General features: G+C 38.2%; 1 protein-coding gene across 1 annotated transcript; it reads right to left on the minus strand.

Moving 5' to 3' along the window:
- Positions 1–216: 216 nt before the first annotated feature.
- Positions 217–5,021, minus strand: LOC121870451 (myosin-2 essential light chain-like). The gene is made up of 5 exons (XM_042372277.1): positions 4,952–5,021; positions 4,803–4,830; positions 3,082–3,222; positions 2,322–2,486; positions 217–872 (listed from the first exon to the last, which is right to left on the minus strand). The coding sequence occupies exons 1-5, from the start codon at positions 4,952–4,954 to the stop codon at positions 766–768; spliced, it is 444 nt and encodes a 147-aa protein (XP_042228211.1). The 5' UTR covers positions 4,955–5,021; the 3' UTR covers positions 217–765.
- Between the last annotated feature and the right edge of the window lie 11,938 nt (positions 5,022–16,959).

Genomic DNA, 16,959 nt, shown 5'->3' on the forward strand with positions numbered 1-16,959 from the left:
CTGTGCTGAATAAAATCCCCTGGCATTAGCCAAAGAAAAAAAGTAGCATCCCATATTGAAGCGGTTAAAGATACTTCACTATTGCTGAATGTCCTGTTGGACTAGATTTTTCAGTGAAGTGTAAACTTTATTTTAACACAATAATATATATAAAAATTTGATCTTTAATCCCTCTTCACTGTGTGTAAGTAAAGGGTTCAGAGAGAAAAATGCAAATGTAATTATACAAAATTTAATAGATTTAACAATTCTCTTAGGCACAGGTCACCTCTGAACAGTTCATGTCGTTGCTACAAAAACAGAATTTTTGATTTGCTTGATTTTCAGAGGTGTTTCATAAACACCAATAGCTTTTTTTATCAAAAAACTCAAAGCTATAATACCTATTTAAGGTTAGTATGCAAAGCTTTTCTTTAAAAGATTTTCTTAAGTACAAAAATTAACACAAGGTTTCTAACAACTGGAAGTTGTGTCCTAGTACAGTACAGTAGTGGCCATCATAAAGAACTAGGGAAACAACTAAACAATCACACAATTCAACTACTTGAAATTTGAAATAAACACAAAAGAAAATATATTTATGGTTAACATAAATATAAGAAAATGCTTTGAAATTTGTATACTGAATGTCACCGGAAGCACTCAGAAACCTCTATAACCAGATCATGTTCAACATTAATAGGAATGTAACCATGTCTAGGCATCCAGCATTATTAAGATATATAAATATTGACTGCATCCTTAATTCCAACGCTTTGAAACAACTTAGGCATTTAGCACAAGGCGAACAAATTCCTCGTAGTTGACGTTGCCTTGTGAGTCCTCCTGGCCAGCTAGCAACTGCTCAACCTCTTCGTCTGTCAATTTTTCACCTAAAAATAAGAAAAGGCAATGTGATGGATGCATATAAAAGTACCATGTATCTTATAAGTATCCATTCCTCTTCCATGCAACCTTTTGCAGGTACATGCATACTGTACATTCATGAAGTGTGAAAGTACCATATGTACAGTACACAGCAGAGTGAACAGTGTAGGCTAGCAGAGGGAAAGGAGAGTAACAGTCAGTAACACTTTCTACAGTAGATGGTGAAGAACAAAGGCAGGCTAAACTGTATCATCATATCACCATTTAGCCTGCCTGCATCACAAGCTCAAAATGACAGCATCTGCTGGTGAATACAGTAGTATACTGTATTTTGTTTATTTACAATACTGTACCTGTACAGTAGTGTTTGCATAAATGAATACAGTTCTGTAGCTGTTTGACTGCAGTTAAGCCTCCATACCAGATGTGTAGTTTAAACTCAGAAACATTTAAGAATACCCTGAAAAGTTTCACAAATGTGATTTTTTTCCAGGATAGAGATTTGTATAAATACCCAGAAATCTCTCAAATACGGCAACATTCTGCACCAATTTTTCCGTCTAAGGGGAACATTACTGTATACTGCACTGTACAATACAGTATACCTTGATTAACGATAATTACAATGAATAATTTAAACTTTTTATATAGTCTCTCCTCGACTTATGACTGGCTTCCGTCCCGACGACCAGGTAATAAGTCGAAAAGGTGAAAATACATATTTTTTTTAGAAATTCTAAAATGGGTGTCTTTCTTCTCAGCACCAAGAGAACTCTCACAATTACGCTTGTCTGCCAATTTAAAGGAAATTACAAACGAAAATTTTGTCAGTGCACAGCGCGATCACTAACGTCGGGACTCGAAAATACGTAATGTGAAAAATATTTTATACCACCTTGGCCGTCGTATGTCCGGGTTGTCGTAAGTCGAATATGCCGTAAGTCGAGGAGAGACTATTTGCAATATTTCAAAAATTATAATGGATTATTTTGGGGTAGAAAAGATGTAATTACCCATAATACCTTAAGTAAATGAACATACACTATGTACCAAGTAGTTTGACTAGTGACAACATTTCATGAAAATGTTTACAAGACAACAGGATCTTCTGAGTCCAGCTTCACTCTTTGACAGAACTCGATATATTTTCTTGCATTTTTCAAGCAATTCACCCTATTTAGAGATGAGAGGAAGTGACCAGGAAGTGAGGTGAGCATCAACAACACCTTTAGTGACAGGAAACCCACCAAAGCCATTATTTTACACGGGGAGGTAATAAAGAACATTGAGGCTGGTGAAAAGACAACAGCCATCAACTCTTAAACAAAATACTTGCCTAAGTATACTGCACTTTCAATTTTAATGCATGCAAATCTTTAAACTGTGCAGCAAAGTGTTATTTCAAAGGAATATATATCCCAATTTATATAAAATACTCAACATGCAGAACATACCAAGGTGAGTCATCAGGTGGCGGAGTTCAGCAGATGAAATGTAGCCGTTTCCATCCTTATCAAAGTGGCGAAGACCCTCAATGAAGTCATCCGCTGTGTCGACTGGACGCTGGCGGGAGATAGTCTGCATAATGGGCAGGAACACCTCAAAGCTGATTCTTTCCTCTGAAAGATAAAGCAAAAAAAAAATGCACTTGATCAATTTTAATTCTGGAATGAGTGATTCAACTACTACAACCAGTTACTAACAGCCAGTCACTCTGAAATTTCCATTACTGTACTTCAGAAAAATGAAAATTAAGTTGTACCACAAGTTTCACTCAACAAATATTAATGTACAATAATGGTTAAAGAGCTACCTACCTAAGTTACCCTCACTCTCTCTACCAATGTACTGTAGATACTCTCTCTCTACTGATCTATTAACCTAAATACAGTACTCTCTCTCTCTCTACCCGCCTATCAATCTATTTATATATTTAGATACTCTGATTCTCTTTATTTATTGATTTACTTATCTAGATTCTCTCTCCTTCCTCTATGTACTATTGTTATAGCTACTCAGAGCTTGACAAAATAGCACCGTTATGTTGAGGCAAAGTAACTAGCATGGGTTATTAGCAAAGTCTGTTTAGTATAAAAGTTACTTTATACCTTGTACTGTATAGTCAAATAAAATGAAGTGGGATTTGTTTATGAATGAATACTACTGTACGTGTGTATGATTATCAGAATGGTGACTAGCAACCATTAATCTGACCTGGCCGGTGCTGATGAGAAAGTTTCTTTACATCAGATTCCGTTGGGTTCTGGCCAAGGGCTCTCAACACCTCTCCAATCTGTGACACTTGGATTTTGCCATCACCTTTCTGGTCAAAGATGCAGAAAGCTTCCTGGAATTCTGGAAAGAAAAACATAAATTCTTCAGTAAAACTGTCATGCAAGTTTACGATTGGTTCAGCATGCTCTGTGTATAGACAATGTTATGGCCTGACTGTGTTGAAAGTGTGGGAGGGCAAGAGATACTTTATTACAAGATTGAAACCCCTCCCTACCAGCTAAGAAGTCCCTGATTCAGCTCACACCGACTGTCTGCCTAGCTCACTGGGAAGCGAGAGAAAGTATCGACTCCCATGTACGACAGTCTTAGGATGTACTTTTACTCACAAGATGATGCCTGTCCTTGCATGGAAATTACAGGGTACTGACATTGCTAGTTTTGATATGGCAAGGGTTTAAAATGAACCAACAGAAATGGATTTTATTTTTATGTTGCAATTTTAGATTACTGTTCATTGTTTTGTGTCCAAATAAAAATAATAAATTGAATAAAACATCCAAGTCTAAAATACCCAGCAAATATTTTTCACTCACTGTCACTAATAGGGACAATCTAGCACATATTTTGCGGTCCGTCTAATTACCCAAATGTACCCAAATATAGCCGCAATGAAGTCAAATAATGGTCCTAGATGAATAAATCGGACTGCCAATCACTTCTTGACTAGTATTTGGTGTCACAAAGTCAAAAAAAATTGGAAAACTTACTTTAATCTGAGTTAATAGATCGCGTGCATGTACCGACGGAGCGAGGAATTACCCAAACGTAGCCGCAATGAAGTCAAATGATGGTCGTACAAGCGTAATTCGGGCTGTGAATCACTTCTCGATTATTATTTGGTGTCAAAGTAAAAAAAAATTGGTAAACTTAATTTAATCTGAGTTGAGTTGTGTTGTGTTAGGTTAGGTTAGGTTAGGTTAGGTACATGCACTCGATCTATTAACTCAGATTAAATTAAGTTTGCCAATTTTTTGTGACTTTGTGACACCAAATACTAGTCGAGAAGTGATTGGCAGTCCGATTTATTTATCTAGGACCATTATTTGACTTCATTGCGACTACATTTGGCTACATTTGGCTACATTTGGGTAATTAGTTGGACCCCATATTTTGTCCTAAAACATCTGGTGCTCCCAATATGCCTGTAGCTAACACTTAATGTCGTGTAGAGAATTAAAAGAATTATACGTACTGTATATCTTGATTTTACCAAGAACAAACTACAGAGCATTGTCACCTGAACTTAAATTTAAATACGGTAATTATCAGTAAACATTATTACTACAGGATAATATTATGTAGGATAAAGCAGTACCAATCAGCTTTATAATTTTCCAATGTTCTTATCAATGGACATAAAAACAATTATTGGAGTCTTAAAGTAACAGTTTTATAAATTAATATCCAAAAAAATGTTGGTTTAGAAGCTCCCATGTCTTTAACTATGTCTTAAAACTCCTGCCCACTTGAGTCAGAGATACACCTGTCTGCCGTGATATACATAGATGGATAAACTATACATAGATTAATTTACAATAATTAGTACAGGTATAAAACAGTAAATACATAGCTTTCTCTACTAGGAGGTAAGAGGCATGCCACACCCTTGTTTTAACACAATAAACAATCCCATTACTCACCTATAATCTGGTCTTCTGAAAACGCTGCCTGTAATGAAGGTAAACAGTATATTAGCTTTCTGTATTATCTATTAAATATACAATACTTGGATAAATTAATATTAAAATTATGTTAACTAATGGAAAGATAAAAGGTTGAGATATCTTACCATGATGCCGTTGACGTCCACCTCACAGCTCTACCTCCACCAGACTGAACTCTCTCAGTGTTTCTTGTACCTTTAAAACAGATTCATTCATAACCTTTTTTTGACTTGAGTTATAATTAATTCATTTTCGTTTTGAATTATATATAAAAACATATATATAATTAAATAAATGGGAATAATAAGGTAATATATCAATGTATTCAATATTTTTATAACAGCAGGTGAACATTATTGGAACCGTTGAGCAACAGCTGATTGGCGGTGCCCTCTGTGGCCCTGTCGCTGACCTGGCAGTGGAAAGCTCAGCTGATGTAGGAATCATTTGTTCTTTGCAACAATATCGGCCAAATCACTAATCCCTCTAGGACATAGTAATTTCCTATTGCGGCAAAAAATGAATACCATATTAAAAACAACGGCAATAACACCGAAACTTTGGAGTGAGATACCACTTTCAGCTTTGATTATTCTACTCCTTATTAGGGCTTGAGTAATACTCGAGTTAGAGTGCACACGATGAACATTCTCTGACTCTTGTGTGTGGCTGTAATAAGGGTGAGTGTTCTGGGTATGGCTGTGATAGAGGCGAGTCTGCTGTGAGCTGCACAAGTGACGCATCGTACGAAGACTGCGAAGTTGAACCGGATAACTACACCTGTGTTGCAATTTACTGATAAGTGTTGTGTGAACATCTGTCAAAGAGTTACACCTATACTAAAATGGCCATATGGAATGTATTTTTATACTGTTATCCTATCTAAAAGAAAATACTTCCCCCCTGCTATTACAAATTATTTCAAATGTAATATTATCTTATCAAGTGATGTAGTATTATTGATAACAAAGACCATGTTTGAAACTTGTGCTAATATGCAAACATTTACCCAGATGCTGTTCAATAATTGCAAGTTCGAGCAAGTGACGTCATCATGTGTGAATCATCTTTGCCTTCTACTGACCCAATTCATAGCAGCACCTTGAAGTTTATACACTGTTATCAAATACTGTCCCATATATCAATGCTGGCAGTGTAGACAGATCCAACAGGAAATGGGTGTTGCTGGCGCCTGCTATCAGACTGTTCGTGTCGTCAGTTCTATAGATAAATACGTCTTATAAAAAAACTATCATCACTTTAAAAGCATAATGAAGCGGTAGATATGACCATAAAGGATATACAATTTCATATTTTCAGACATGCTGTTAATGGGGTTAATTATATGAGGGTTGAGTGACCTGGGGATGAGTGGTAACAGAAGCAGCACCTCACCTCATTATCTTACATCAAACATCGTCACATAGCAACAACCATCAATCATAATTATAATCTAGGAGGCTAATCGTCCATATAATCTACAGAATATATAATTAAGTGGGAAAAATGTATCTTGGGAAGTTACAAAGAATCAGACGGGTCGCTATATTGAGGTTGCTGGCCTACCCTCTACTACCACGGTAATATAATATGCTAGTTTGAATATTATTTTGTCCCTTAACTTAAAATCAACCAGTCCGTTACGTTCATGTATAGTTATGAGGCAGATTATATCATACGTAACAGATTCTATATTTTCCTAAAGTTAAACTCATTTTTAAAAGTATATTAAATATCATGTAAATTAGTTGTCATGGTCACTGTGTGTTTAGATCAATAGTGGATATCTGTGGGTACGGGTTCGACTCCTTTATGGTACAGGCAAATATCCTCTTTGTACCCTAAAACTGTATATCGTATCCCGTGTCACCGGTACTATAAGAGTTACCATGTACCGCTATAATAATTATTCGTACCATTAGTCATCATCAATAGTATCACCAGTCAACACCATCAATCACCATCAGTCATCACTAGTATCACGTCACCATCAGTCATCACCAATACCACGTCGATGACTCCACCATTGGGATCAGCGTCAACAATTCTGCTCCCGACTATACCGTCCTTCAGGATTTATTGAACAGTCTTCAAAACTGGGCCACTAACAACCACGTCACCATCAACCATACCAAGACCATGGTTATGCACATCAACCTCTCCTCCGACGTTGTCCCACCTCCTTCCATTACTTTAGGTCCCAACACACTCCAGGTTGTAGATTCCACTAAGCTCCTCGGCGTCACCATAGACAACAAACTAAACTGGAAACCACACGTCAGTGAAGTTGTCAAATCCTCCAGTTTCCGTCTCCACCTCCTCCGCCGACTCAAGTCCCTCGGAGTTCCTGCCCCCGAGCTCCTCAGTGTTTACTCAACATTCATACTTCCCAAGCTCACCTATGCCTCCCCCACCTGGTCTTCCTCCTTAAATGCCACACAACGTAAACACCTAGAAAAAGTGCAAAAGAGGGCATGCAAGATTATTCTCTCCCCTTCCTACTCCACATATCAAGAAGCGCTCAACACACTGACCCTTTCGACTCTCACTGACCATCACCACGACCTCATCTGCAAATTTGGTAAGAAGCTTCTGCACCATCCTCGACACCGGCTCCTACTACCACCTGAGATCCCTAGCCCCAGAATTGCTGTTCGACACCACAACCGCATCCAGCCCATACGTGCACGAACTGATCGCTATAAGAACAGCCCAGTCCCAAACTTTATTGGTAAAAATTATCAATAACTTGTAATAAACCAGTGTATTCACTCCCAGTAAATACTACTTCTTGCACTGTCACTATGTTGAAATGCCCTGTAGTTTGAGCTTTTCCCCAGCTAGTTATTATATATCTTATTTGTATCACTTATGTTATTTGTATATTATTTGTAAATCGAAACCCATTTCCCAATTATGTAACTGTATATTTTGAGACTTCTGGCTGCCATGCTCTTTCAATAAACAGTTAATTATTATTATTATTACTATTATTACTATTATTATTATTATTATTATTATTATTATTATTATTATTATTACCATCAGTCATCGCTAGTCATTCACCAGTCATCACTTCGACCTCACCCAAACTGATCTAATATTCCTTATCGTCAATTTCCTCAAAACAACAGTGGGAGTGTTGACCCGGAATGAGAACACGACATATCCATTAGGGAATTAAACGGATTGTGGCACTGTCAGAATGGCTCAGACGGCAGTGCCACAAGAGACAGTAAGACAGTCACATGCGTAGATACTTTACTGATAAAAGATATATAGAATTTAATGGTTAAAGACACCGCTGGCCATTGACTGTCTCCGTGAACGTGTTTATGAATCGCAATAATACGAGTCTTCCAAGTATAATAAACTATTTTAATACTGTCGTCACAAGGTAAATATCATTAATTTCCACATGATGCCATATTAAGATTGAAATAGTAGAAAAGACTTAACTTGAACTATTTTATTTAAATGGGATGATATTAAGATTTTGTTGAGCCACCGCCCAATGATGGCAGGCGTCAGACGTGGGAGAGGGGGTCTGAAGTCAGGGTGGTGGTTGGGGAGCCCTTACCTTCCCCCGGGGTCCTAGAGCTGTGAGCATACTACAGGACACTGGCGCCTCTATCTAAATACTCACCTTTACTCGCACCAGGTATCAGATTTAATGCTTGTTAGATGGCGCGCGTGTGTGTGTGTGTGTGTGTGTGTGTGTGTGTGTGGGAGAGAGAGAGAGAGAGAGAGAGAGAGAGAGAGAGAGAGAGAGAGCAAACGATTCATAAACAACCTGCTTTGTTATTATACCACAAATAGTATTATATATCTATTTTCTGTTGTCAAACCTCAATGTATTTTCTCTCTCAGTCACAAACCACACACTGACATCACTGACATCACTCTCACCTGTTATCTGATCCATTACACCAAAAAACATAAAACACCTGTGACCTCAAACTTTCTCTCTGAGCAGCTCACCTAGTCGAGGCCTGGTGTAGGTACTGAGAGCCAAGGTTCATATCAGCCAACCTAACGCAGATCTGAAGACAGTGTTTGATGTTGAAGGTCTGTTAGAATAGCACATCATATCATTAAGTATTGGAATAATGCAATGAGCTATGGATTCCTTAGTTAACCTAAACACAGGGAAATAAATATACTGATCTCATAATTCAGAAACCATTTAAAACATAAAGACTTATTATTAAAGTGTAAGGATTTGTATACAGTTTCCAGGAAGATATTATTTCCCGCCTACTTTTTTATATGATGGTTATATTGTATAGGTAATACGTGGTTAATTATTTTTACCTTGAAAATACGGATTAAGTTACATGTAGATGGTCTGAGTATGAATCACTCAGTCAGCACAGATGGTCTAACATTCCCGAGGCTTTCAACGTCTCTCTCATTTGCTTTCACTCTTTTCATTCTGTAATGGTTCAGTGACTTGGGTCAATTTTAGGAAATTCAGCCAATGATTTATGTGAAGGGATATTTGATTTGATTAACTTTGTGACGCATAAATTTGTGTATAGATATTTGGTTGACTAGGTATCCACTCACAGCTGGATGGACTGTGGGTGACTCGGGTACAAACCAGTGATCCGTATGACAGGAGGTGAGTTCTGGATCCATTCAGCCGCCACAGTCTGATTTATATTTACATGCTGATTTTAAAGTGAGACCTTCTTATAAATATTGAGACAGAATGTGTTGGATTCTGAATTGGTTAGAACGTTTATATTGTATGAAATTGTTGATATTTGTTTGGGCATTGTCAGTGTCTAAAAATACTGAACGTTTATGAATATATATCCTCGTATTTGTGGTCCGTTGTAGCAGCAAAAACACCAGCTCGTCTCTCCCTCTATAGTTATTATTTTACAGTAATTGCAAATATATTGAAATGTACAGGTTATGGAATAAACCTATTAAAGGATGAGTGAGTCAGAATATATTTGTAGGTTCGATCGTGTGTGAATAACTACGGACTAAACGAGACATTTTATATTGCTACAATATTATTTTCACCATAATTACGTTTTATGTTTCACATCGACAAATTTACCGTAATACCAGTTTACCCAGGACTTACCGCGGGCTTTGATCCCATGTGGGGAATTTGAATATAGGATCAGCGTTCTATATTGAGTAACGAGTAACAGCACAGCCTTTATATATATATATATATATATATATATATATATATATATATATATATATATATATATATATATATATATATATATATATATCCACAGGGAAAAGGGAAACAATGGTGCACCTTAGCTTTTGTCTTTATTCAAGAAGTCTTCAGAGGCAACTGAATTACACTATTACACCCGTCGGATATAAACAATAATTATAGTAGGTACACTGATTGAGTATAATCATCTCTGAGTAGCATTTGGCCATATAATGTTATGTTATTCTTCTGTTTTTTTCTTCAGTAAACTAACCAATGAGAACAATATTTGGATTAATGATTATACCAGTTATTTGTCAATCCTTTTCATTTATGTACAATTGATGAAAAATAAATAATAAATATCACCTTCAGAAGACATGAGGAGTAAGTAATGCCTGAGGCCATGGTGCCAGGAGTTCGTGTTTTGGTACATATAACTTTCTCCTGCATCCATTTTAATGTCTGAATAAATATTGTATTTGTATGTTGTGACTATTATTCACCGTTGTTTCTTCCCTATTGCTTGATGCTATAATAACATGTACCCATGGGCCTACCTCTCACGTCGCCCTACCAAAGGTTGAAGTATTAAAGTAAAAACGTTATAAGAGGCGCAGGCCCAAGCGACTAACAAGCCGATCAGTGGCGAAGAGGATAAAAAGAAAAATAACATGATGAGAGAGAGAGCGTTCAGATATCAATGTTCTAGACGGTCCGTCCCTCGTAACAATCTTCAAGGGTGAGGTGCTTCCCCATCTGGAGTACTGTCACCCCGTCTGGTCCCCGAGATATGCTAGGGACTGTCAGTTGGTTGAAAATGTTCAAGGAGGGCCACCAGACTGGTGCCTGCACTTCGGCACCTCAGCTACCCTGAGAGATTGGAGTGGCTGAACTTGCCTAGCTTATACTACAGACGTGCAATGGGGACCTATTAGGTGTATAAGCATCTCAAGGGCACTACTCAGTCGAGTGTCCTTACTTGAGCGGGCGGACGCTCGCCCCACAAGGGGTCACAGCTCAAGATTGAAGAAGCCGCAAATCCAGAAAACTGTGAGGGCAAACTTTTTCGGAGTGAGAGTTGTGAACTCTTGGAACAATCTACCAGAAAGTGTTGCGACTGCACCGAGTGTGAGCTCTTTCAAGACCAAACTTGACCAACACTGGAGCAGGTTCAGGTACATTCAGGAGCCGGTGCATGCCCAGTACTTGCCAACAGTGCGTAACAGTGACGCGACCGATCGCCCAAGCGGCTAACGAGCCGATCAGTGGTGAAGAGGAATAAAGTAAGTAAAGAGAGAACTGGTGTGACGTAGTGGTCAGTCACTGTTGCCATTTTAATTCGCGTTTTCTAAGAATTAATGCATACTAAATTGCATCAGGTAATCCTTGAAATTATTCCCTTTCTCTGTGTGAATAACTCAACATTCATATTATTTCATGATTTTCAGTGTTCGTTCTTGATGATTTTGAATGGAAATATGCTGCCATTTAGCATAGAAACAATGCGGCATATTTTACAAATCAGTTATTTACGCTTCTTTCATCCATGCTTTACTTTTCTCTTTCATTTTTTTCACGTCTCCTTTCCCTTCATCTATCCTCCATATTATTGGTTTGTTTCCTCTTCCATCCCTCGTCTTATACCCTCTTTATTAGCCTCTCCTCCTCCTCTATTCGTTATTAATGTCTAGCTCACCCTTGCCTACTATGCCAGCTAGCGTAGTTCCTCTTTATCTCATTCTACTCACTCATTTCCGCCAGCCTCCTTCTTGGTTTAATTCCTCTTTACACAAATCGGAGTCAGTTGTTCTTACTATCCACAATGTATTTTTCTGGCCAAATAACTGTTTCAATATCAATAACACCCTACTCACGTGTATCTCTGAGCACCGGACACGAACCCAGGACATAATCTGAGAGATACGCGCTTTACTTCTGTTCCTTAGCCGTAATTATTTCACTGTCTTTACACACCAGTGCTCTCTATGATTTTTCCTAACTCTCTCCAGCAACTGCTGGGTCATCTGCCTAAAAGTTTACGTATTATAGCAGAATTTAAGGTATGATTTTGTTACCCCTAAAATTTTTCTACAAAATAAAAATACTCCTGACAGAAAACGATAATTTATATTATTATAGGAGTAACTAATATTTTATTTTCATCACGGTAAGTCATGAAGATGCGTAGTATGAACTCATATTTTAAAGTTCTGATACTACTAGAGGGCGCTTCTCTATCCTTAGTCAGTAAAACATACCTCAACATGCGCCAATGATGATTGGCACCAGACTGGTGCCTGCACTACGGCACCTCAGTTACCCATAGAGATTAGAACACCCGCAATTGCGGGGCGGGCAAGATGTTACTTAACTGAAGTTTACAAGCATCTCAGAGAGCACTATTCAGTCGAGTGTCCAATTGTCCATACCTGGAGCTGACGGACGCCCGCCCCACTAAAGGTCACAGCTCAAGGTTGAAGAAACCACAAGTCCAGAAAATTGTGAGGGCAAACTTTTTGTGGAGTGGAATAATCTGTCAGAAAGTGTTGTGGCAGTACCGAGTGTGAGCTCTTTAAAAACCAGACCTGTCCAACACTGGCGCAGGTACAGATATGCACTGGAGCCAGTACATGCGGCATGCCCAGTATCTGCAAACAGTGCGTAACAGAGACGTAACCGACCGCTCAAGAGGCTAACGAGCCAATCAGTAACGAAGAGTATAAAAATAAAAACGTAAAAGCTGTCCATTCTAGATAAATATTTTGGTCCTGTATATATTGATCGTCATCTCTTTGTGTGAATATAATCGCATTATAGATTTATGAAGTGTATTCAAGAGCTCTGTACTGTTGTGTTGCTGTATTGTTATGTTGTGTTGTTTTGCTTTGTTCTGTCCTGTTATATTATATTATTTTATGTTCATCTGTTTGGTTCGAAAAGGAGTACAGAAACTCAGCCTATATGACCTTAACATCAACACACTAATAGATTATCTCGTGTGATCTTAACGTGTGAGTGTTGCTATTTCATCACACAGTATATAGTAGGCTTTTGGAGGTAAATTATTAGTGAGTAGGCGGTTGTAATAATCCTTCCTCTTGCTGCCTCGTTGGTCGGTGAAAATTATTATCCTCCTGCTCCCTGGGTTCAGTAATTTAAGGAATGTGTACCAACCTGCGAGCTCTTGCCTGCTAATATGCAATTTTTTTTTCGTCTTAATTCAAAACATTCATTCTTGCGGGAATTTATCGTTAATTAAATATATATATATATATTTTTTTTATATTTTTTTTAATGAATTCTATGTTGTTTGGTCGAGTATCTTTGTATGTATTATAAGTTGTAGTTTGATAAAAAAATAAAAAGTGGTGATGAGGAGAAAGCATTTGTATCCAATCAAGGAGGAACATCACTCTTCCCTGTGTGTGTTATTGTCGGTCACTAAGACGCTCCACGGGTGATACTCTGAGGGTTGTTCATTATGTATTTATTATTGTACACTGTAATATTTTGTGGCACTAATGCTGTATTGGTGCTCCTCAAAGCGTTACTATGTGGAGTATTCGTCTCTCAGGTGAGGGGGTCGATTTGGCACCTTTTCAGGTTTTTCTTAAGACTATCCTTACACCTTTTCAGTTGCTCGCCACCGTTACCTTTACTATTCGTTAGATGACTGTAAAGTAGCTGCTTTGGCAGTCTACTGTCGTCCATGGGGTAACATGGCCAGTCTAACGTAGTTGTTCATGGATAATGGCAGCCTCGATGCTCCTACAGTTGGTGTCAGCGAGAATACTGACATATGTTCTCTTGTCTTCCCAGCGAACTCGGAGGGTGGAACGTAGACTACGAGGAGCACCATACAGAATAATATCAATACTTTCGAATTTGCTCGACTGCAAACCGAGGCAGACAAGTGCCAACGCCGGAAAGACGCTGCCGCCGCCCCTCCCGCACTAGTTGTAGTCCTCCACATGTGCAACATCTGTGGACGGCACCGTCGGTCCTGTTTCGGCATCTCTAGTTACCTCAGAGCTCACTAACGAAGGTGACATCCTTAATAACTCATATCATAATTGGATGATCGTCATACTTGATTCCGAGTGACAGCAAAGTAGTATTATTACTATTTTATTGTTTTTAATATTATTGTATTCTTATTGTAATATTTACCACTGTTGTTATATAGGTTATGGGCTGGAGTGTGTATGTGTGTGTGTTTGCGGGGCTACCTGGGTTTCACTGTATGTATGGGGCCACAAGGAGAGATGTACGGGTCCATTTTGGGGGCCACTTGGGGTGTACGGGGCTCCCCACACGCACTCTGGACATAATATATTCATGTCTTCACGACGCTTACTAACTTTCTTCCTCACACTCCAAACTTATCCAGTCTCTACACTCACTCAACTTCCACTGACTCTCTCACGTCCAGAAAGAACCGATATAATCTTTTTAATAAATGAATAAAGCGTAAAAATATGAACGGTTACAATAACAAACCCGTAAATGTGATGTTTACGAATATTGACCGTTGTTGTTGTTAGTTTTAATTGTCATAGTTATTAAGCATTCGTTACTAAAGCTAATAACGTAAAATTATAAAAACTAAATTATTAATGAGTAAATGGTGGAATGATTGTATATTTCGTAACTGGATGTCCTCTCCCATAGAGTTCGTAAGAGAGTTCAAAATTTCGCAGCCAGAGTAAGACAAGTTGTGTGGGTCTCGTGAGGACAACAGATGTAACTTACATTAAACTTGTCTCGTGTTCCGGAAGCTCAGAGGAGTTGTGGTGAATCTTGTTGGTGTAAAAACTGGCGGAGTTGTGGACCATCGTTTCCAGCTTCCGGACGACTGAGAACATATCTATTAAAGACTAATCTACTTATAGTTCCATGAATAAAGAGGACCTACCTACACCTTAGTAAACAAATAATAATAATAATAATAATAATAATAATAATAATAATAATAAAATAATAATAATAATAACACTCATTTATTTATTCTTAACTGGCGCCATCATCTCCATTACTCACCGAGGCGTCCCCATTGTCCAAGACTGAGGATATATATGAAGCAGAATGACTTAAAATGATGGAAATTATATAACAAAAGAATAATCGTCACTACTCGTACACACTACTCGTACACAATACTCGTCACTACTCGTACACACTACTCGTACACACTACTCGTACACACTACTCGTAAACACTACTCGTCATAATACTCTCTGTGGAAGATCTACATAATAGTAAAAGTTACGACAGAGGAGTTTCAATTAGTACATATATTTTGGTTCTCTTATAAAGTGTTTAATTGTCTCATTAATACTTGATGATATGAGAGAGAGAGAGAGAGAGAGAGAGAGAGAGACGATAAACTTATGGAAATATTGGTCAGTATGATTCCATTAATGTTTTATTTTGTGAAGTTGAAGACCATTAAAAATTAGTCTTGAGAACTTTCACCATCAGGACACGTCTACTATGATCCGGGTACGTTCACTATGCTCTTGGCACTGCACTATGCTCCATGTCATGTTCAATATGCTCCGGCCACCTCCACTATGCACCTGGCACGTCCATTATGCTCCAGGGCACGTCCACTATGCTCCGGCCACCTCCACAATGCGCCAGGCCACGTTCACTATACTCTGGCCACCTCCACTATGCTCCAGGCACGTCCACTATGCTCCAGGGGTAACTTGAGTGTCACCCTTGTCCTTTGAGTGCCGGATAATGAAGGGGTCTATACCTGCTGGCCACGGTGTAACTCTTTAAACTAGGTAATATTTTTGTCTTCATTTTTTAACAAGAGTTTTCACTTTAGGAGTCTTAATTAGTCTCCCGGATTGTTATTGTTACCTGGGAGCTGTACAGGTGAGGTAAAGGGGCAAGGTGGGGAGGGAGGGAGGAACGGGGAGGGGGAGAGGGAGGGAAGGGGGAGGTCTGCGCGCGCTGGACATAGGACAGGGACAGGGGATAGGGGATACGGGATACGGGATAGAGGATAGAGGACAGAGGAAATTGAGATAAATAAATTAAATATTTTTGGATAAAGCTGCTGGTCTGACTATGGACTCCGAGGCACCATACCACACCACACCACACCATACCACCATACCACACCACATCACACCACACCACACCACATTACACCACACCAGACGTGGATTTATACTGTGTAACCATCCTCGTGAGGTGAAGTGAGGTGAGGTGAGGTGAGGTGGTGAGTGAGGTGAAGTAAGGTGAAGTAAGGTGATGTGAAGGAGTCATTAGAGAGAGCAATTTAAAGAGCAATTTTGAGAGTAATTAAGTGAGTGACTAAGAAAGTAATTAAGTGAGTGATTAAGAAAGTAATTAAAATATGCAATTAAGAATATCTCAGATAGTAATTATGGAAAGTATAAAGTAATTACAAAATAATTCAGGGATTAATTAAGATTATTTGAGAAAGTAATTAAGAGTAATCAAGTGAGTAATAAAAAAGTATATTCTGAAGTAATTAAATGGAAACCAAATCAGCAATTTATAGAATAATTAAAATGCAATTACGATTTATTTATGAATTAACAGAAAACAGAAAAGAATAATTGATAGATATTTAGAGATAATCGTATATAAGGAATAACTAAGAGCAATTTAAAGAGCGCTTAAGGATGATAGATAATAATTAAAAGGGTTAAGAGTAATTTAAAGAGCAATTGAGAGTTATCAAGAGTGTAATTAAGAGGGTAATTATGGGAGCAATTTAAAGAGTAATTGAAAGACTAGTGACTGTTTCACCTGGCCTACTAATGACTGTTTCACCTGGCCTACTAATGACTGTTTCACCTGGCCTACTAATGACTATTTCACCTGGCCTACTAATGACTGTTTCACCTGGCCTACTAATGACTGTTTCACCTGGCCTACTAATGACTGTTTCACCTG

Source organism: Homarus americanus, unplaced genomic scaffold (assembly GCF_018991925.1).
Source record: "Homarus americanus isolate GMGI-L3 unplaced genomic scaffold, GMGI_Hamer_2.0 scaffold376, whole genome shotgun sequence".
In the NCBI taxonomy this organism is placed as follows: Eukaryota; Metazoa; Arthropoda; class Malacostraca; order Decapoda; family Nephropidae; genus Homarus; species Homarus americanus.